At 50.7% G+C, this 21,867-nt stretch overlaps 2 protein-coding genes across 2 annotated transcripts; both read left to right on the top strand.

Moving 5' to 3' along the window:
* The first annotated feature begins 701 nt into the window (after positions 1 to 701).
* On the top strand, positions 702 to 7,761 carry Gpatch3 (G-patch domain containing 3). Its single transcript, XM_038334937.2, has 7 exons — positions 702 to 1,182; positions 3,005 to 3,426; positions 4,495 to 4,669; positions 5,274 to 5,333; positions 6,571 to 6,692; positions 6,963 to 7,090; positions 7,538 to 7,761. The coding sequence occupies exons 1-7, from the start codon at positions 729 to 731 to the stop codon at positions 7,752 to 7,754; spliced, it is 1,578 nt and encodes a 525-aa protein (XP_038190865.1). The 5' UTR covers positions 702 to 728; the 3' UTR covers positions 7,755 to 7,761.
* A 528-nt stretch (positions 7,762 to 8,289) lies between these two features.
* On the top strand, positions 8,290 to 16,321 carry Gpn2 (GPN-loop GTPase 2). The gene is made up of 5 exons (XM_038334938.1): positions 8,290 to 8,831; positions 9,579 to 9,735; positions 13,011 to 13,171; positions 14,152 to 14,282; positions 15,932 to 16,321. The coding sequence occupies exons 1-5, from the start codon at positions 8,421 to 8,423 to the stop codon at positions 16,002 to 16,004; spliced, it is 933 nt and encodes a 310-aa protein (XP_038190866.1). The 5' UTR covers positions 8,290 to 8,420; the 3' UTR covers positions 16,005 to 16,321.
* Positions 16,322 to 21,867: the final 5,546 nt, after the last annotated feature.

Below are 21,867 nucleotides of genomic sequence, written 5' to 3'. Positions count from 1 at the left end.
CACTGATGGTACTAGGGTTTTCATTTAATAACCTATGACGTCTGGGAATAGTTCCACACATCCATACAGGTTTTTTCTATTTATGCCGGGAAGTGGTGGCGCACGCCTTTAATCCCAGGACATGGGAGGCAGAGGCAGGCGGATCTCTGTTTGAGGCCAGCCTGGTCTACAAGAGCTAGTTCCAGAGCTACAGAGAAACCCTGTCTCGAAAAACAAAACAAAACAAAACAAACAAACCAAAAAAAAAAAAAAAACCAAAGCTACAGAGAAACACTGTCTTAAAAAACAAAAAAAGATTTTATTTATTATGTATACAGTGTTCTGCCTGCATGCCAGAAGAGGGCACCAGATCCTATTATAGACGATTGAGAGCCACCATGCGTTTCCAACTTTTATTTTAGATACAATCTTGTTATGTAGCACTGGTTGGGTTGGTATTGATGTCCAATCGCACATCAAACTCCCGCTAGTCCTCCTGGCTCAGCCTCCCCGATGCTCCACGCTGGTTCCTCCTTAGAACCGGTTCTCACTGAGCTACAGCCCAACCAATAAGAAGAGTTCTCCAGCATCTGTGGATCTGAACAAACGGCTTCGGCCCAAGAGAAGCTAAAACATAACTCGAAGGACCAAACAGTCAAAAAGTTGGCACTCTCGAAAATCAGACGCCAGAGTCCGAGTCGTGGTGTTATCGCGAGAGTTGACGCCAAGCGATCATGTGACAGTCTAAGATGGCGACGCCCAGGGAGGTGGACGAAGAGTCGGCGGTGTACCTGGTGGTGAGTGGAATCCCTCCTGAGTTACGCTCGGCCCAGCTACGGAACTACTTCAGCCAGTTCCGGGAGCAGCGCGGCGGAGGCTTTCTGTGTTTCCACTACCGACATCGGCCGGAGAGGGGCCCTCCGCAGGCGGCGGCTCCCGACGCGGCCCGAGCTGCCCCCGACCCTGCTGCTGAGGATCCGGATCTCACCCAGACTGCAGCCCCCGATACCCGCGCTGTCCCCGCCCGGAACTCTGCTCCCGTCCAGACCCGCACCTGCTGCTGCGTCGTCTCGGTTCGGGGAGTGGCGCAAGCTCAGAGGCTGCTTCGCATGTACTCGGGCCGCCGGTGGCTGGACTCTGAGGGGACCTGGCTCCCGGGTCGCTGTCTCATCCGCAGACTGAGGATACCCACTGAGGCTTCAGGTAAGGGAGAGAGATTGGACTGGACTTACAGGCCTCAGAACGGAGGCACATTTCCTGGGTAGTGGAGATAGGTCAGACCTTTGCTTGTCATCGTCTAGGAGTTTTAAGTCAGTTTTGGACAAAGTTCACGTTTTCAGCCTTAATTTGCTATTTAATGTCACTCAGACAAAAGACAAAAAAAAAACAAAAAAACAAGATAGACACCTATATAGTTGGGTTTTCAGTTTATCCCTTATTAAGACCATTTCTCTGAGGGGTTGAATTTTTTTTTTTTATGTTTACACCTTTTAAAAAATATTATGTATACGGTGTTCTGCCTCCTTGTGCCTGCAGGCCAGAAGAGGGCACCAGATCCCATTATAGATGGTTGTGAGCCATCATGTGGTTGCTGGGAATTGAACTCAGGACTTTTTTTAAGCGAGTGTTCTTAACCTCTGAGTCATCTCTACAGCACACAAGTGATTTTGAAACAGTTTTTTCTTGGCTACAAGAATTATTAACAAAGCCGGGCGGTGGTGGCGCACGCCTTTAATCCCAGCACTCGGGAGGCAGAGGCAGGCGGATCTCTGTGAGTTCGAGACCAGCCCAGGCTCTAAAGCCACAGAGAAACCCTGTCTCGAAAAACCAAAAAAAAAAAAAAAAAAAAAGAATTATTAACAAGAGTTCCGACCGTTAGTCCTAGCACTTGGGAAACAGAGGCAGGGGGATCTCTGTAACTTCATAAGTTCCAAGGCCAGCCTGGTCTACATGTCATACATACCGGGCCTATCTCAAAAATGAATAAATAAAATAACCTTGATTTCCTGATCCTCCTGCCCGTGCCTCTCAAGTGCTGGGATTATAAATGCATACTACACTATCTAACCAGTCCATCATTTTCTTATTGACTTCTTGAAACAATCCTGGGCTACCAAGATGACCAAGATGAGTAAGGGTGCTTGCTGCCAGATCGGAAGACCTGAGTTGGATCTCCAAGACCCACGTGGTGGAAGGAGAAGACCAGCTATAGCACGTTATCGTCTGATCTCCATAGGAGCACTGTGGTGTATCTGTACATAACACAATAATCGAGCAAATAATAATTAAAAAAATCATTTGATGTGCCTGGAATACAAGATATGTGCAGTGGGGATTGGTGACAGCTGAGCACCCAAAGGTCAGCATAGGGCTCCAGATCTAGTTGAGAGGTAATGATTCTATCTCTGGTACCGATGAAAGCCAGTCGCCAGGAGGCAGATGTCAAAGAAAGCTGTATATTCCTCCAGGGAGACAGGAAATACATCTGGCTCACAAGTTAAATGCACTTAAGTTCATGCTCTTACAGGGGGTTCTCAGTTCCCAGCACCCGCACGGCAGCTCACAGCTGCCTGTAACTCCATTCTGGGAATCTGACCTCCACAGGCTCCTTCATGCATGTGGTACATATACATACACACACTCAGGTAGATACACAAAAACATTTGTTTAAATTACATTTATTTTGTGGCGGTAGAAGACACACATGTGCTGTGACTCTGGTGTGGAAGTCAGAGGACAACTTACGGGAGCCAGTTCTCTCCTTCTGCCACGTGGATTCTGGGGATCTACTCAAACCATCCAGCCTGGAGGAAGTTCATCTTGTTAGCCATTGTTTGAGATGTCTTACTATGTGGCCTAACTGGCCTCTTCACCCACCTCCTCTTGCCTCAATTTCCTGGGTGCTGGTCTCACAGATGTAGACCACCATGCCTGACAGGAAACGACGTCAAAGTGAGATTAACTTCTGAGATTATTACTACAAATGTCGAGGATTTTAACATCCATTCTTCTCCCCCTTCCTAAGATCTGGGGCCCTTTCCCTTTAAAACCCGGAAGGAGCTACAGAGTCGAAAGGCAGCGAATGAAGCTTTTACTTTGTCCGACCTGAAGCAGCTACCCGAGCTGAATCCACCAGTGCTGATGCCCAGTGGCAACGTGGGCACGCCCTTGCGGGTCTTTCTGGACTTGATCCGGGCCTGCCGCCTTCCACCTCGCATCATCACGCAGCTGCAGCTCCAGTTCCCGAAGACAGGCTCCTCCCGACGCTATGGCAACGTGCCCTTCGAGTATGAAGACTCCGAGACTGTGGAGCAGGAAGAGCATGTGTACACTGCCGAGGGGGAGGAGATCCCCCAGGAAACCTACTTGGAAGAGCCTCCAGCCAGCCTCTTGGATGAGCCTGAGGATGAAGGGCTGCAGGAAGAAGAGGAGTCTCACTCCGACGATGTGAGTAGTACAGCCCTCTTCTCGTCTCTTGCAGAGGCCAGGCCAGGATTTGTAGACGGAAGTTCCTATCCCACCTGCTCCCGCAGCCGTTCAGTCCCAAATAAACACACAGTGGTTTATATTAATTATAAATTATTTGACCTTTTGCTCAGGCTTATCACTAACTAGCTCTTACAACTTAAATTAACCCATTATTCTTACCTATGTTTAGCCATGTGGCTTGGTGTCTTTATGCTTCCTCTATGTTTGGCTAGTGATTGCAGACTGAGTCTTTCCTCTTCCCAGAATTCTCCTATTCTGGTTGGCCCTCCTATACTTCCTGCCTGGCCTTTGGCCAATCAGTGTTTTATTAAACCAGTACAAGTGACAAGTCTTTATAGTGTACAAGAGCATTATCCCACAGCATAGGGTCCCAGGGGAGTCAAGACAAGAGTCATCCTGTCATTCCACAAGTCCAGTTGAACACATTGTCGTAAGAACTAGTGCTCAAAGACATTCCATGATCCATTTTCTGCCCTGGAAGAACCTAAATGTTGAAACAAGAAAGAAAGAGTGTGGAAGGCTGGGTGGTCATGGCCTGGGATTGCCTGCTGGCTCGGCTGCTCTTGGCAGTGTGTGGGCAGCCTTACCTCTGACTTTGGCTCCCTCCTGTAAAATGGAAATAACAGCACTTACCTCACAGGGTCACCGGGATTATTCCAGGAACCCAGTTCTAGGAAGAGCAGATGACATAATTGAGAGGCTCAAATGGTGTGTACCGACGAACACACGAGAGAGCTGCGGGCTGAGCCAGCTCTGTGTGGGCTGGGGACTCAGCTGAGGGTTTGAGCAAGCAGAGAAGCGGCATGGAGGAGGAACTGGTCAGTAGCACAGAGCTGAGAGCGGATGGGGTGGGGTGAGCAGCAGAGGGATGGCAACAGGTGTCGTCAAGGTCTCAAGGTCCAGATGCTGCTTCTGGAGATGCCTGGAAGCACAGTGCCGTGTCCCCTGCTGGCCCTGAGACTCCTCCTCCTAGGCCTGCGGTCTGGAGTCAGACACACAGGTCACCCCTTCCTCCCCTTCTCCCAGGACGATGACCAGTGTGAGGAGTGGGAGCGTCATGAGGCTCTGCACGAGGACGTGACCAGGCAGGAGCGGACAACCGAGCGGCTCTTTGAGGAAGAGATTGAGCTCAAGTGGGAGAAGGGCGGCTCTGGCCTGGTGTTCTACACTGATGCTCAGTTCTGGCAGGAGGAAGAAGGAGGTAAGGCTTGCAGTTACTGTAGCGAATACCAGAGATGAATTAACTTTTAAAGAGAGGAGAGCTGGCTCGGATTGGAGGTCTCGGGCATGGGTAGTTGGCTTCTGTGCCTGTGGTGAGGCTGCACAGTGTTGTTGGAAGCCTATTCACCTCATGACTGGGATGCAAGGGAGAGAGAAGGAAGAAGAGACCGGGTCTCACAGTCCCTTTTAAGATCATAAATGAAGCTCTACCTCTTAAAGTTCTCATTACTTCCTGCTGCGTCTGAGACTAAGTTGTTAACACATGGACTTTGTCGGGGATGCAAGGGCTGTCAGACCCAGGTAGAGGCCTCTCTGCTCCACATAGTGGATGATTCCCTGACAGTCTAAATAAAGCTAGGAAATGGCTTCCACCCCGTATCAGTGCAAACTGTTCATCCTATTTTAGAATGAGGAATTGGGATAGCACCTAGAATGTCTGTCTAACACTGGGCTTCGGTTGAAGCACAGCTAGGAGTCACTGGGGTGGGGCACAGAACTTGACGGTAGAGCACCTTCGGCTTGTGCAGGCCCCTCGGTCGGGTTCCTAGTCCCAGAGTCCTTAACCCATGCTTCTGTCCCTGTAGATTTTGACGAACAGACGGCCGATGACTGGGACGTGGACATGAGCGTCTACTACGACAAAGGTACTGGCCGGGGGTTGGCAGTCCTGGGAGGAGTTGGTGCCTGTGTGTTAGCCACACATGCTTGGCAGAGGTTAAGTCAGGGAGCTAGAGGCACTGCACACTCGTTCTCAGTGTGCTCAAGGAGAATGGTTCTAGAACCCCCGCGCACACCAAAATCTGCAGGTGCTTTCTTACGCAATTGTGTAATTGCCTAGACCTACATATATCCTCGTGCACACTTTAAGTAATCTCTCTCAAAATCAGTTAGCAAGGGCTGGGGCTACATCCCAGTGCCACTTTCTTAGCAGATGTGAGGCCCTGGGTTCAAGTCCAGCACCAGGAAAAAGAATTACTTGCTAGCTATGGTGGTGTACAGCTTGGAATCCCTGCCCTGGGGACGTGAGAGAGACTGAATGATGGGGATGGGGAGTCTGTGTGTTGGTACAGATACAGTTATGTTCTGGGTCGTTTCAGAGTGGTTGATCTGCAGGTGCAGAACCTGTACAAACAGGTTGACTGGACTTAACCATCTCTGCTTGTGCGTACTCACTGCCTGTAGTTAAGTGCTGCTGGCGGGCAGGCCCTGGAACACCCTCGGGGTCTGACTGAATAGGCTCTAAATAGAAGCTTGGTCTTTGGTCACCTCGTTGTTCTGAAGGGAAAAATGACCTGGATTTTTGTTTTGTTTCTGGTTTTTGTTTTGTTTTGTTTTGAGACAGTCTGTGTACCCCTAGCTGTTCTAAAACTTACTATGTAGACCAGTCTGAATGCCCTTTTTATTGATAATTTTTTTAAATTTATTTTTGGTGATTTTGACTGACAGCTTAAGCTTGTTCCTAACTAGCTCCTACCACGTCAGTCAACCCATAGTTCTATCTGTGTTCTACCATGAGATCGGTACCTTCCTTATCTCTGTATGGAAAGTTCATCTCCTTTTCTTTGTCTCCTCGGGACTTCTGAGACTCCGCCTTCCTTTCCAGTGTTCTCTCTACACCAAAAATCCTGCCTAGCCCTCGGCCAGTCTGCTCTTTATTAACCAGTGAGGGCAGTACATATTCACCATCTTCCAAGAGTTTACCCCACAGCAGTTCCTCGTGTGCAGCATGAGAACTGTGCTTCCTGTTGTGTGTTCCCAGTCTCCTGAGAGAGATTGCAGGCATTATGCAAATTAATCACTAAGTCTTGTGAGGGGACCCCAGATACCTGATCCTCCTGGTTTGAGAGGGACCCTTTTACAAAATGGGTTATGGTTCCTCAGATGGTGGAGACAAAGACGCCCGTGACTATGTCCAAATGCGCCTGGAACAGAGACTCCGTGGTGGCCAGGAAGATGGCTCTGTGATAGGCCGCCAAGTGGGCGCCTTTGAGCACCATACCAAGGTAAGGGAGCGCTGCCCCGCCCCCTGACGTTTCCCTTTCCTGTTTTCTTCTCCAAGAATAGGCCCCCTCCCTCCTTTCCCTCTCCTTCCCTTCTCCCATTCCTCCCCTCCCCCTTCATCCCTCCCTCCCTTTGAGGTAGGATCTCCATGTAGCCTATCCTGACCCTGAGGTCAGGTCCTTCTGCCCCTGTCTCTCAAGTGATGGATGGGACACACACCACCTTGTCAAACTTAAGCCACTTTTCCTGAGTCTCACTGCTTCCCTTTGCAGGGCATTGGCAGGAAGGTGATGGAGCGCCAGGGCTGGGCTGAAGGCCAGGGCCTGGGTAGTAGGTGCTCCGGGGTGCCTGAGGCCCCAGAAGGTGACGGCCAGCACCCCAGATGCAAACGTGGGTTGGGGTAAGTGCACCCTTGAAGGACTCCTTAGAGTCTCAACCCAGCAATGATGTTATTTGGTTTCTTGTTGCTTTTGGGATGCATGCTAGGTACCCCTAGAAGATGAACTTCATAGTAGAAGTAGAAGAAATTGATGATACAATTCTTTATGTTCATTTTAGACCAAATCCTATGACTTAAAACGGTCATGGGTCCCCAGGAAAGTCATTTCCTCAAGTCTGAGTCTGGGCTTCATAAGAGAGCCCATTGTGGGAAGGAAACTGTCAGGGCTCCTTGTAGTTGGCTCAGACTCTCTCCAGAGGTGGGGAGCACCACTGCAGGTGCAAAAGCTTCGTCTTTGGTGTTAGGGTCCGGCCCTGGGTTCAAACCCTATCAGCACAAGACAGTGTATCTTACAGGACAAACTAGATACTTAGTTGCTACTCCTGTCCCTTGCCCTGTTTGATTCAGGTACCATGGAGAGAAACTACAGCCATTTGGGCAACTGAAGAGACCCCGTAGAACTGGCTTGGGTCTCATTTCCACAATCTACGATGAGCCTCTTCCCCAAGATGAGACAGAGTCCTTGCTCCGACGCCAGCCACCCACAAGCATGAAGTTTCGGACAGATAAGACTTTTGTAAGGGGTTCCATCTGTGCCTTGGACAGAGCCCTGGAGCCTGAGTGACGCTGGTCCTTGGGCGGGGTCACTCAGCTGCAGGAAACAGCCTGGGGCTTGCCTGTGGACCTCTGAAGCAGCCAAGATCCTTGGAGTCTGCAAAACATGCTCACGTGCTCATACCTGAGCACGCCTGCGCTTGTCTACCTCAAAGATGATTTCCCAGAAAGCCCCTCCCTCTCCTGGGGTGGTCTCCGAACCCTAGTCCATGTTTGGACTCGCCCCAGAACCAGGAAGATCTGGACTGCCTGTGGCACATTCCAGTCGGGTTTGCTGGGGTCTGGAGGAGGCCGTCACGAGGTCGGAAAAAGAATAAGGGACCACAGAAGAACTGATCCAGAGAGGGTCGGGCGGCCCCTCACCACCTCTACCCTTTGGCTGGGGGCGGGTCTGCACGAGAATAAACGAGTTTAGGACTGGACCGGCCCGGAAGTCTGACTTAGAGAAGCCAGGGAAACCCTGAGACTGACACCGCAGCGGGAGGAAGGCGGCCGAGTAACTACAGCTCCTTTGCCGGCCAACGTCGTTGGCGTGTGGGCGGGACTTCCTCTTCCGCCATTTCCGGCGGAGTCCGGAAGTCGGTTTTTCTCTTCCTTGCCGGGTAGTTTGCTCGTTTTCTGCGTGGGTCTCCTCGTTTTAGTTCGGGAGGCGCCTGTGGGCTGGCCTGCTCCAGCCATGGCGGGGGCCGCCCCGGCCACGGCCTTCGGGCAGGCGGTGATCGGGCCCCCGGGCTCGGGGAAGACCACGTACTGCCTGGGCATGAGTGAGTTCCTGCGCGCGCTCGGCCGGCGCGTGGCGGTGGTGAACCTGGACCCGGCCAACGAAGGGCTGCCCTATGAGTGTGCCGTGGACGTGGGCGAGCTGGTGGGGCTGGGCGACGTGATGGACGCGCTGCGCCTGGGCCCCAACGGTGGTCTGCTCTACTGCATGGAGTACCTGGAAGCCAACCTGGACTGGCTGCGCGCCAAGCTCGAGCCCCTCCGAGGCCACTACTTTCTCTTCGACTGCCCCGGCCAGGTGGAGCTCTGCACGCACCATGCCGCCCTGCGCAATATCTTCTCCCAGATGGCACAGTGGGACCTCAGGGTGCGTCTCGGTCGGGCAAGCCCTTTACTCAGAGGGAGTCCCTGAGACAGGGAGGCAGGCAGATGCCACGCCCCCAAGTCACACTGCGAGATACTGGCCGAGTTGAGTTTGAAGCAGAACTAAAGCCTGAGTTCGAATTTTAACTCTGCCACCAACTCCGTGATCTGGGAAAGTCCTCTCGGCTCAGTTTTGTATCTCTTGAATAAATGTGTTAGTACCTAATTGGGGATTTTAAATGGAAGTGATCAATATAGAAAGTGGCTACAGCAATTGTTGGTGTGCAAAAGTGTAATGAAAGAGTAGAAAGATAGATGCGGTGTAAATTAAACCTATCTCCCACTGCAGGGCGCTATGCGAGAAACCTCGTAAGAGGCACTGGAGATTTAGCTCAATGGTAGAGATCTTGCCTAACAAGCAGAAGCCGCAGACGCTGGATTTGGTCCTCAGCATAGTAGGGAGGAAACAAAGGTACTTTGTAAGAAAACCCGCATATTTTCTGGGCGGAAGATATGATGCTGGCTATTAGTATTAAATACAAGAGCCCGGGAAAGTGGCACATGCCTGTAGTCCCAGCACTTGGCTTGTGTCTGTTGCAAGCACACATATACAAGGAAATAGAAGCAGGACACAGCTGAGGCAGGCTTAGGCTGGATCCTTAAGTTGCTCATCTCACAAGGGACGCGTGGCCCCGAAGCCCCTCCCACTGCGGTCCGGCTTTCCCTCTCATCCCTTGTCTTCCGCTCACAGCTGACGGCTGTCCATCTTGTGGATTCTCACTACTGCACAGACCCAGGCAAGTTCATCTCAGTGCTGTGCACCTCCCTGGCCACCATGCTGCATGTGGAGCTGCCCCATGTCAACCTCCTCTCCAAGATGGACCTTATCGAACACTATGGGAAGCTGGGTAAGAGCCCCTGCTTGGAGCAGGAAGGAAGCTGCCCCACTGTGTCTTCCTAACGTGGTGCATCACTGTGCCAGATACTGGAGTGGACCAGAGATCACAGAGGAGCGCTACAGAGCGATTAAAACAAGGTGATAGGGCAGTGGCTAGCTGAAGGAGTGGATACTGCTCACTGCCCTGAGCCCTGGCACCCTGACCCTTGGCTGGTGAGAGGTGGCCTACTGGAGGAGTGTTCCAGCCTGACCACTAGGGGCAGAAGTGTTGGCCTAACGTGAACTGCCTTAGTGAAACTACCGTCCACCCGGTGGCACAAATAACAGGTGTTCTAGAAGGTAGAAAGCCTTGAGTCGGAGGCATGGGTGGACCCAGGGTCTGGCTTGTAGACGACCACCTACATCATCCTCACATGGCAAGAATGCGTAGGACTCAATGGGTAGTGTCTCAATGACCAGCATTTTTTTTTCTGCTGTGCTAATGGCATCTGCTCCTTAAAAATCTGAAACCATGAAGGAGCCCAGAGAAGAAAGCTGAAATGTCTAGTATAGGAGCAGGGAGGGAGTCTGGGAGTGACATGGAAGGGACCTTGCCTAGTCAGGACATGGAGGGAGATCAGCCCAGAGTCCACTCGTCTTTGGGAGCGGCTTTCCAAGGAGCCCAAGTGTCTGTTCGGTATGATGATATGTATCTGTAATCCCAGTACTTAGGAGATGAAGACAGGAGGATCGGGTTCAAGGCCAGCCTGGGCTACACGAGACCCTCTCTAGAAAGGGAAGGAAGGAATCCAGAGCTTTGTTTTTAATGTTACTGAGATTGAACCTGGAGCTTCACACCTGCCAGATAAACAGTCTGCCATGCAGAAACCGCTGGTACTTTATTTCTCCTTAAGATTTATTTTAGGGGCTAGAGAGAAATGGCTCAGTGGTTAAGAGCACTGGCTGCTCTTCCAAAGGTCCTGAATTCAATTCCCAGCATCCACATGGTGGCTCACAACCATCTGTAATGAGATCTGGCGCCCTCCTCTGGTGTGCGGGCATACATGGAGGCAGAATGTTGCATACATAATAAATTAATAAATAAATAAATAAGATTTATTTTAGCCGGGTGGTGGTGGCACACGCCTTTAATCCCAGTACTCGGGGAGGCAGAGACAGGCAGATCTCTGTGGGTTTGAGGCCACCTTGGTCTAAAGAGCTAGTTCTAGGACAGGCGCCAAAGCTACACAGAGAAACCCTATCTCAAAAAAAAAAAAAAAAGATTTATTTTAAATGGGTATACTGATGTACGCCTTTAATCCCAACACTTAGGAGGCAGAGACAGGTTGATTTCTGTGAGATCGAGGCCAGCCTGGTCTACATTGTTCCAGGACAGCCAGAGCTGCTTAGTGAAACCCTGCCTTAAAAATCTGTGTGTTGTATGACTGTATGCCATACATATGTGGGTCCCCAGGGAGCCAGAAGAAGTCATGTGACCACCTGGAGATGAAGTTGCAGTTATGAGCCTCCTGTGTGGATATTGGGAACTGAACTCAGGTCCTTTGGAAAAGGAGCAAACACTCTTAACCTCTCAAGCTGCCCCCTTTAAATTAAATTTCTTCATTTATGTGGGGTACATGTTTGTGTGGAGGTCAGGACAACTTGTGTGAACCGGTTGTCTACTTCTGCCGTGGCTCCCAGCGATAACTCGGGTTATCAGGATCGGCTCCGAGTGTCCGTCTCCACCGAGCAATCTCACAGCCGTCTTTCATTTTGTTTAGAGTTTTACTAAGTTACCCAGGCTGACCTTCAATTTACTGTGTAATCTAGGCTACCCTTGAACTTCCAATCCGGGAATTACCAGCCTGTGCCACCAGGCTAAGAGAATATTTCTTTTCTTTTTTTTTTTTTTTTGGTTTTTTTTTTGGGTTTTTTTTGGTTTTTCGAGACAGGGTTTCCCTGTAGTTTCTAGAGCCTGTCCTGGAACTAGCTCTTGTAGACCAGGCTGGCCTCGAACTCAGAGATCCGCCTGCCTCTGCCTCCCGAGTGTTGGGATTAAAGGAATGCGCCACCACCACGGGGCTCTTTCTTTCTTCCTTCCTTCCTTCCTTCCTTCCTTCCTTCCTTCCTTCCTTCCTTCTTTCTTTCTTTCTTTCTTTCTTTCTTTCTTTCTTTCTTTCTTTCTTTCTTTCTTTCTTTCTTTTTTTTTGAGGCAGGGTTTTTTGGGCTGGAGAGATGGCTCAGAGGTCCTGAGTTCAATTCCCAGGAACCACATGGTGACTCACAACCATCTATGAGATCTGGTGCCCTCTTCTGGCGGGCAGGCATACATGCAGACAGAACACTGTACATAATAAATAAATAATTTTAAAAAAGAGGGGGGGGGGCTGGAGAGATGGCTCAGGGGTTAAGAGCATTGCCTGCTCTTCCAAAGGTCCTGAGTTCAATTCCCAGCAACCACATGGTGGCTCACAACCATCTGTAATGGGGTCTGGTGCCCTCTTCTGGCCTGCAGGTATACACACAGACAGAATATTGTATACATAATAAATAAATATTTAAAAAAAGGGAGAGAGAGAGAGAGAGAGAGAGACATTTTCCATGTAACAGTTCTGGCTGTCCTGGAACTCACTTTGTATACCAGGCCGGCCTCAAACTTACCAAGATCCTGCCTCTGCCTCCCGAGTGCTGGGATTAAAGGCGTGCGCCACCGCCGCCCGGCGAGTGTTTTCTCCTCACTAACACCATTTCACTGCACCAGCAAGTGTCCTAGTGCATGTAGGTAATGGTGCCAGTGCGACACTCATGCTTGTACTCTCAGCATGCAGGGGTCTGAGGCAGGGGAACTGCCGGGAAAGCCACCTGAGCAGCTACATAGTGACAGGCCAGCCAGAGCTGAGGGGTGAGACCCTGTCTCAGGAAAAAGCAATGACAAACAAACAAGATAAAGCCCTGCACATCGGGTCTCTCTTGTCTCCTAGTGCTGCACAGCTCGGTCAGAACCCATCACTTCATGTGTGCCAGGCAAGCGCTCTACTGCTGGACTCCTGCTCGAGTCCATTGGTTGTGGTTTGGTTTCTCCCAGAGCTGAAGACCAAACCCAGGGCCTCGTGCCTCCTAGGCAAGTGCTCTAGCGCTGAGCTAAATTCCCACCCCTGGTTACAGTTTTTAATCCCCCTTTGGTGCCAGAAATAGAACCTAAGCCCTTCCAAATGCCAAACACGTCGCCGGGCTGCGGCTCAGCTCCTCCAGTCCTGAGGTCTTTAGCCACCATCAACAGCTTCTGACTCCACCCTCTCTCCTCAGCCTTCAACCTGGACTACTACACGGAAGTCCTGGACCTCTCCTACCTGCTTGAGCACCTGGCATCTGACCCGTTCTTCAGTCACTACCGTCAGCTCAATGAGAAGCTGGTCCAGCTCGTCGAAGACTACAGCCTGGTCTCCTTTATCCCTCTGAACATCCAGGTATTGGGTAGGGAGATCTCTTCCCTGTGGCTGCAGCTCTGAGGGGCCAAGGACATAAAAAGATCTGATGGCTCCAGTAACAGTCTGCGTCCTGGGTCTGCCCTTGACTGACTTTCAGGACCAGGTGCAGTGGGCGCAGGATCCCAGTAAAAAGCAGAACCCAGACTTTAGTCCATGGTGCTGACTCCGCAGGGCCCCTTTGCACATGCCCCCTAAGTGTAAATGAACGTGCCTGAGTCCAGAGTCACAGCAAGAACTTAGCCAGGACCCAGGAGACAGATTTTTGGGTCCATTTCACTGTGCGTCTATGTTGTGAGTTTGCAGAGTGCCCCGATCTCCATGCCTCTCATCTTGCTTGTGACAGAGCTCACCCAGGAGACACGCTGGTCTTAGGTTCCTTTCTGCAGTGGGGGACTTGAGCTGACTTGGTTCTAACACCATGCTTGTCTCCTACACAAGAGTGTGAGTGTGCCAGCCACCGCTTGCTGCAGCTGTCCCTGCTAGCACTGTGCCGAGGGCTGCACATGCGTTTTTCTGATCTGTGTCCTTCATTGAGAGATATGGACTGTTCTCACTGGTGTATAGGGATGAGGAAATCCTTATGGGCCAAATAACAGAGGTGTTTGCTGGGTGCCTCCCCGAAGGGAGTGCTGTCCCTGACTCTGACGGTACCTCGCCCTTCACTGCCTTCTGACCTTGAAGGCTGGTTGGCCCCATAGGAGCAGTGGGACAGTTATCCTAGGATGGTAGGACAGCTGCTCTGCCCTAGGAGAAAACCCTAGGCAGTGACGGCATGGAGGAGCCCGTCTCTTCTAATCTAGACAGTTGTCTGGCCAGCCAGCCTCCGGGGAAATGGACTCCTCTAGGGCAAGGACGGTGCCAATGAAATCATCGTGTGAGGAGCTAGAGGAGGGCAGTAGGCGTGGCCTCAGCCTTCCACTCTTGATTTACTCCTTGTGTTACCTCTCTTCTCTGCTCAGGACAAGGACAGCATCCAGCACGTCCTACAGGCTGTGGATAAAGCCAATGGTTACTGTTTTGGGGTTCAAGAGCAGCGAAGCCTGGAGGCCATGATGTCCGCTGCGATGGGGGCCGACTTTCATTTCTCCTCGTATCCTTAGGGGACACGGGAAGGGACACCAGAGGAGTGGCAGACACAGAAGCCTAGAGATGAAGTGGCGTTGGGAGGAGTGTGAGGGGTTCAGTTTGATGGTGTACTACATGAAAATGGAGAAGAGGCGCCAGGGTATGGGGAAGGAGATGTGTCTGTGATGGAGGCTGGGGTGTAACCAAGGAGACAATGCTAGCCTACTATCATGAGGCCTTGGGTAGATGCCCAGCACCAGAGTGGGGGAAGTATATAGACATCAGTTCAAAGGTAGGGGTTTATTTAGGTTGACACAGGGTTTCTTCATCCTTAGCTGGCCTATAACCCCTTGTAGTGCAGGCTGGTCTTGAACTCCTGATCTTCCTCCAGTTCTCTGAGAGCTGAGGGACATTTCAGGAGAGTCCTGTACGTGTGGAAAATGCACTGAGTGGCTGTAATTTGGGGCAGCAGAGTTCTTAGTCTCGCCAGACAGAGCATGTGGGGAACTAGAGCAGGAGCCATGCGTGGAGTCTCATGCCTGTAAGCCAGTGCTTGCCTAGCTGAGGCAGGAGGTTGAGGCCAGCCTGGGCTACAAGTAAGCTTCTATCTCAAACAATATAACAGAAGAATAGAGAAAGAGATGTGGGTTGGAAAATATGGAAGAGGTAGATTAGGACAGCCAGTGACAGTGGTCATGGGGAGAGGGGACAGGTTTGTCTTTACAAGGAATGGGCTGAGCTAGGCAGTGGTGGCGCACACCTTTAATCCCAGCACTTTGGAGGCAGAGGCAGGCGGATCTCTGTGAGTTCGAGGCCAGCCTCGTCTACAAGAGCTAGCTCCAGGACAGGCTCCAAAGCTACAGAGAAACCCTGTCTCCAAAAACAAAAAAAGAAGAAAAAGGTTTGAGGACACCGCTGGATGGCCAGAGTGGTGCAGAGGCGGGGCGGGAAAGCCCTGGTTCTCTAGGTTGATGGTCTCGAAGACAGAGCTTTTGCCCAGGATGCTGGAGACGGAAATTCCAGAGTCTTAAGGGTAGAGGCGGATGATCCCAGCTAGTGATCTATGTCAGGCCATGGGGGACAGGTGGCTAGAATGGTAGGATAGAGCGTGCAGTCCCCAGGGCTGAGAGGACCAAGGCGATGGTGCATGGGCAGCCAGTGTTAGCAATGTCTGCTCTTCTCCTTTTGTGAATTGACCTGTGTTGTGTCCCAGAGGGAGGGAGGAGACCCTTGTGGCTCAAACAGAGAGTAGGAGTCCTTTCCCTTGGTAGGAAAAGGAAAATAACAGTGGTCACTGCAGCTGCTCTGCCAGGTGTGGGGAGGGGGTAACAGTGGTCACTGTGGCTGCTCTGCCAGGTGAGAGGCGCTCATTTTATAGTCATGGCTCTCATGTGACTCTTCAGAAGAGGGAAAGGAAGTGACGAGCAGGATTTGAACACCCTGGTCTGTCTTGAGCATATGCCATACAAAGCTGGATGCTGGTGCTCTCTGGTCCTTTGGTATCGGCAGTGTGGGGAAGAAACAGGAGCCCAGGGAAGGGATGTTTGAAGGCCTCACATCCAGCTGTGGGAACCAGGACAGTTTTTGGGTGGCAGTCATCGGAGAGGTCAGATCCTGCCCAGGCAAGTCCCTCATCCCTGCCTACGACCCAAGCCTTGACCTGCCTTCCTTCAGCACTCTGGGCATCCAGGAGAAGTACTTAGCATCCTCGGACCAGACGGCAGAGCAGGAAGCCATGCAGCTCTAGCAGCTGGGCCTGGATGACCGCTGGATCTCCACCCAAAGCCGTGTCCAGCCTAGCGGAGGCTGGGAAGAACATCCATCCTGCAAAGGACTTCCGGATAAAAAGCCAGACATCGCACCCTCAGTGGTGCCCCAAGCTTGGAGCCTTGCCCCCCCCGAAATGCTGCCTGAAAGTTGGGGACTGGCTCTGTTGGGGCTGCGGTGGGGTGTGTTGGGATGTGAGATTATTCCCTACTTTTTGTGGGCTTCAAACTTTTCTTCAAGTCTCTGGAACCAGGGGTTTGGAGCAAAACAAAGGATTGTCTCTGTCCCTGCAAATAACCCTGCGTCTTTCCTTGTTTTATTATCACTGCATTTATTTTGTGTTTGTGCACATGTCTGTGTGATGGGCAGGCACACCTGTGGAGGTCAGTGTGCGCTGCTTCTCTCCTGAATTCTGGGAACTGACCTCAGGTTCTGGAACTTGGTGACCTGTCCCTTGACCTTCTGAGCCATCGTGGCGGCCCCGCTTGTTTCTGCATCCAGGTCATGGTTTCACACGGCTCAGCTCAGGCACCGCGCTCAGCCCTTGTCCTGTGATTTGGCCGTTCTTCAGGGTTAACTGAGCCTTAAGGTCAGGCATGCACAGGTGACTGTTCCTAGCCAGACCTTATTTTATCCTACAAATTATGTAGTTAAGTTTTGGGCTAATATTTGAAAGATTAGACAGGTGATAGAGGTACACGCCTTCAGTCCCAACACTCTGGAGGCAGAGGCAGGTGAAACTCTTGAGTTCGAGGCCAGTCTGGTCTACAAAGCAAGTTCCAGAACAGCCAGGGCTACACAGGGAAACCTTGTCTTGAAAAAGCAAAACAAAACAAAAAACAGACCCCTCCTCCCCCCCAAAAAAATGAAATTGGGGGCTGGAGCTCAGCGGTTAGGAGCACTAGCTATTCTTCCAGAGGACCAGGGTTCAATTTCCAGCATCCACATGGCAGTTCACAACTGTCTGTAGCTCCAGTTCCAGAAGATCCGACCCTCACACAGACACACATCCAGGCAAAACAGCAATGCAAATAAAGATTAAAAAAAAAAGCCTAAGTTATTTTAATTTCGTGTGGTTGTACGTGCCTCTAATCCCAACACTCGAGATGTGGAGTCAGTAGAATCAGGAGTTGAAGCCTTAGCTATGTAATGAGTTTCAGGCAGTTTGGGATATATGAAGCCCTGTCTCTAAAGAAGGAGATTTGTCCAAACTAAGTTTAAAGAAAATATTTAATGTTTACTTGGACAATTGTCTGGAGACACCTGTGTGGCCGGGGCCTGCAGTTTGCATTTTCAGCCAGTAGGTGGCACTATAGACTTAGTTTTGCCCTTAACATCAGTGAGTGCCTGATGGCCAAGGCACATTGTGCCAGAAGGTTTTATCTGGTGACCCATTACAGCTGTTACATGTATGCAGGGCTTGGCATTTTGCAAAGAGCATGCACACATAAGGTCCTCACATGCCTCTTACAGCATCCCAGAGAGAGACAAGATAGAAATATTACTGACCTGGCTCTGTCATAGCTTACTTTGCTGACTGTGGAGTGCCCCTCTTTGGTATATGTAAAAAGTTATAGCCATCACCCATGGGGTCTGTAGTCAGCAAGAGGGAAAGTTTAGACATCTGTACATGGTTTATGGGTACCGATTGAGTTGACGGTGGGTTTCAGGCAACAGGAGAATGCAGTTTAGCAGAGTGATTGGGAAGTGGCAGGGAGACAGGTGGCTCATCTTTGCTTCCCAATGTGGGCAGCCATAGCCGAGAACAGAAGAGGGGTGGCCAGCCTCAGCTCCCACGCCAAGATGTGGAGGGCTAATAACCGGGTGCTGTTTCCCCAGCCTCTTTCATCTGAGGAGTTCAAAGCACCTCACCCCTATTAATACCCCGCATAGTAGGTGGTACCAACAGAGCAATCCAGGGAAACTGAGACCAGGAGGCACAGTCTGGGGTTAGCTATGAGTCATTTGTGGGGCCGAGGAATCCTGACGCCCAGGCTGCCGGGCAGATGCCTTGTCTGTGTGGGAGCGCCAGAAGCCGTGTCATGGGTTTTGATGCTTGCCCATCACAGACCCTAAGACACCAGGACAAACCACATGCAGGGGCTGAAGGCATCATTGCGGCTTTACCGCCCTCCCAGAGGGGGTGGGTAGCCAGCTATAACTTATTTTGAGGCTTTGGTGTGACAGCAAGCATGTTTTTCTTCTTCAATGAATTGAAGTCGTTCTCATCCACACTGCATGGCGCACATCTGTAGTCCCATGGGAGGATTAGATGATGGTCAGCTTTTGGTACTTAGCAAGTTCAAGATTAGCCTGGACTACATGAAATCTGTCTCCGACACATACAAACTAGCAAAAGCTAGTTGCTAGTTTTTTTGAGACAGTTTCTTTGTGTAAGAGTCCTGTCTGTCTTGGAACTCGCTGTGTGAACCAGGCTGGTCTCAAACTCACAGAGATCCGCCTGCCTCTGCTTCCCAAGTACTGGGATTAAAGGCGTGTGTCACCACTGCCCACCAAAATACAACTTTTTAAAAAGTAGAAGAAAACAAACAAACTGGGGGAGGGGGAGAAGCCCGTGAGATGGGCTCAGTAGGTAAAAGATACCCCACGACCTACAGATAGAAGGAAAAAATTAATTCTTGTGGCTGTACTCGGGCAAATTTTCATCTGACCTAAACACACATGCGCATACATGTACAAAATTAATGGATTTTTAAAAAGATTTTAAGCCAGGTGTGATGGAGCATATATCTAAAACTCAGTTGTCCCTCACTCTCCCATACACGCCATGACAGAAGTGTGCCCCCACATACGTACACACACACACACACATTAGTTTTCTTGTTTTTTTAAGCAGCTGACGTTCTTTCTTCAGGTTCTAGAAACATGCCACCACAGTGCTTTCCAGAAATGCCACTTGACAGCTCACAGGTAGCCTTCCCTTCCCTGGCCACCCCTGCTGAGCACTGCTAGTGTTCCTCAGCTTCAAAACAGAGACCCTCAGGGGCTGGAAGGTAGCGTGGCATGGGGAGGTCTCAGAAGGAGTCCTGGCTTGGTGACAGAGGCCCTGAGCCCTGCCCAGGCTGCCTTCGTTAGCCAAGTGCTCACCCAGCCTTATCCACGGGGGGCCATGCAAAGGAGAAAGGAATGGTGAACTGGCCAGTGTTTCCACCCTTTCCCAAGGGGGGCAGGGGTGACCAGCCCACCCCAGTACCAAGGACCCAGTTTGGACCTCTTTTTCTCCTCTTTTACACCTGGGGTGCCCACCACAATTTCCCACCCTGCGTAGAAGAACCCCAGAGTAAGGCATCGCTCCTCGGCATCACTCCTGCCAGAGTTGGGGTGCTGTATCTTGTTTTCAGTCTTTGTGTTCCTTCCGGCGGGGGAGCTGCCTACAACTCCAGACTCCCAGTCTAACGAGGGGTTACACTGGGGAGGAGGGTGACACACACCTTCAATCCCAGCATTTGAGAGGCAGAGGCAGGTGGATCTCTGTGAGTTTGAGACCAGCCTGGTCTACAAAGTGAGTTCTAGGACAACCAGAGCTGTTACACAGAGAAACCCTGTCTTGAAAAAGCAAAACAAACAAAAGAGAATGAGGGTTAGTGGGCATGAGGTCTGTAATTTTAGCAAGGTCAACCTCAGCTACATTCAAGTTCAAGGATAGCCTGGGCTATTGGAGACAGTGAAGGCTGTAGAGATGGCTCAGCAGTTAAGAGCACATATTGGTTAATCCCAGCACCAGGGAGGCAGAGACAGGCGGATCTCTGTGAGTTCGAGGCCAGCCTGGTTTACAAGAGCTAGTTCCAGGACAGGCTCCAAAGCCACAAAGAAAAAAACCAAACCAAAAAACAACAAAGAAAAAAGTTGGAAGTGAGCTGGGCGGTGGTGGCGCACGCCTTTAATCCCAGCACTCGGGAGGCAGAGGCAGGCGGATCTCTGTGAGTTCGAGACCAGCCTGGTCTACAAGAGCTAGTTCCAGGACAGGCTCCAAAGCTACAGAGAAACCCTGTCTCGAAAAACCAAAAAAAAAAAAAAGTTGGAAGTGAAAAAAAAAAAAAAGGAGCAGTGAGCTCCTTAGCAGGTAAAGGTGCTGCCAAGCCTCAGGACCTGAGGTGGATCCCCAGGACCCACGTGGTGGAGGAGAGAGTTGATTCCTCTAAGTTGACTGATTTAGACAAGTTGTCCTCTGACCTCCACATAGGGTTCACACATACATACACACAAATTAATAAATGTTATTTTTTTTTAATTTAAATAGAAAGTAGGAAGGACATTGGTGGCACATGCCTTTAATCTCAGTGTTTGGGAGACAGAGGCCGGCGATTTCTGTGTTCGAAGACAGCCTAGTCTACAACAGAGCAAGTTCTAGATCAGCCAGGGCTACACAGTGAGATGCTGTCTTAAGAAGAAGAAAAAAAGATTTATTTATCATGTGTGTGTGTGTGTGCCTTGTAATATATATACACAAGTGTATGAATGAGCCTGAGAGGCCAGAAGAGAGCTTCAGATTCCTTGGAACGCGAGTTACAGGTCATTGTGAGCCATCTTATGTGGGTGCTGGGAATTGAACCCTTCTCCTCGGCAAGAGCAGTAAGCACTCTTAACCTGGAGCTATCACTAACCGTTTTAACTTTACAAAACTTTTTATTACGTTTATTTATGTGTGTGTGTGTGTGTGTGTGTGTGTGTGTGTGTGTGTGTGTGTGTGGAGTGACCGCAAAGGTGCACGTTAGCGGACAACTTACAAAAGTCAGTTCTTTGAGTCACAGGGGTCAAATTTGTGTTCTCAGGTTTGGCAGCAGGTGCCTTTGCTTTTCTTTTTTTTGTTGTTGTTTTTTTTGTTTGTTTGTTTTTTTGTTTTTTTTTGAAACAGGGTTTCTCTGTAGCTTTGGAGCCTGTCCTGGAACTAGCTCTGTAGACCAGGCTGGCCCCGAACTCACAGAGATCCGCCTGCCTCTGCCTCCCGAGTACCGGACTAAAGGCGTGCGCCGCCGCCACCACCCGGCTCAGGTGCCTTTACTTATTGAACCATCTTGCCAGCCCTCAGAACGGTGTCTTTCACTGTCCTGGAGCTTGCTGATTCTGCAGGCTGGCTGGCCAGCAAGCCCCAAGGACCCTTTTTTTCTTGCCTGCAGCTCCAGGATGATGGAAATCCTGCTCTTTATGTGACTGCTGAGATGTGAATTCAGGGCCTCCTGATGGAGCCATCTTCCAATATTTCAGTCTTTCAGGCCCACATTGCTTTGTGGGTCACAGAGGCAGCAAAGAGACTGAAATGTAATCACCCCCTCCCCCATTCAAAAGTCATTCCAGAAGTCATCATGTTGATCTGAAAGTCTCTCTGGTCAGATAGAGAGATTTTTAGGTCAGCTTCTCTCCCCGCTTTCAGCAACCTGCCCTGGAGTGTGCTGTGCTGAAGGCCCGCCCTACTCATGGATCTAACTCCAGGCTGCTGAGAGCCCAGAGTTGCTCCCTTATCTCCAGACAGACTTAGGTTTCCCAGCCCTGTAAGGAGAAGACGGGGTGGAAGGAGAGATGAATCAGGCCCTGACACCCTCAGGGTGGCATTCCTGTCTGCTGCCCCCACACACATTCCTGGCTCCTGACTCAGAAGGGAGGTGGAGCGAGGGGGGCTCCTGAGAGGAAAACCTACCTTGCAGAAACCTGCCCTCCCCACCCCACACAGAGGAGAGGTGGGGGATGGCGTGGGCCCCAGAACCAGGTGAAGAGCAGGAACAGACAGAGGAAGCAGGTTAAGGAGACCTGAACTTAGCGAGTTAGCGGAAACAGGTCCGCCTCAGAGTCCTCAAAGAGGGGGCCTGGCGAGAAGGATGGTGACT

This window comes from Arvicola amphibius, chromosome 6, assembly GCF_903992535.2.
Source record: "Arvicola amphibius chromosome 6, mArvAmp1.2, whole genome shotgun sequence".
NCBI classification, from domain to species: Eukaryota; Metazoa; Chordata; class Mammalia; order Rodentia; family Cricetidae; genus Arvicola; species Arvicola amphibius.
Note: the sequence above shows the minus strand (reverse complement) of the source record. Positions and strands in the feature narration are given on the sequence as shown.

Excerpts from the sequence above, each read along its gene's own strand:
- Gpn2 (XM_038334938.1), top strand. The coding sequence starts at position 8,421 with ATGGCGGGGGCCGCCCCGGCCACGGCCTTCGGGCAGGCGGTGATCGGG. Across the intron at positions 9,736-13,010 it reads CGAACACTATGGGAAGCTGG|CCTTCAACCTGGACTACTAC; the intron begins GTAAGAGCCCCT and ends CTCTCTCCTCAG. Across the intron at positions 14,283-15,931 it reads GCCGACTTTCATTTCTCCTC|CACTCTGGGCATCCAGGAGA; the intron begins GTATCCTTAGGG and ends GCCTTCCTTCAG.
- Gpatch3 (XM_038334937.2), top strand. The coding sequence starts at position 729 with ATGGCGACGCCCAGGGAGGTGGACGAAGAGTCGGCGGTGTACCTGGTG. Across the intron at positions 3,427-4,494 it reads AGGAGTCTCACTCCGACGAT|GACGATGACCAGTGTGAGGA; the intron begins GTGAGTAGTACA and ends CCCTTCTCCCAG. Across the intron at positions 4,670-5,273 it reads CTGGCAGGAGGAAGAAGGAG|ATTTTGACGAACAGACGGCC; the intron begins GTAAGGCTTGCA and ends CTGTCCCTGTAG.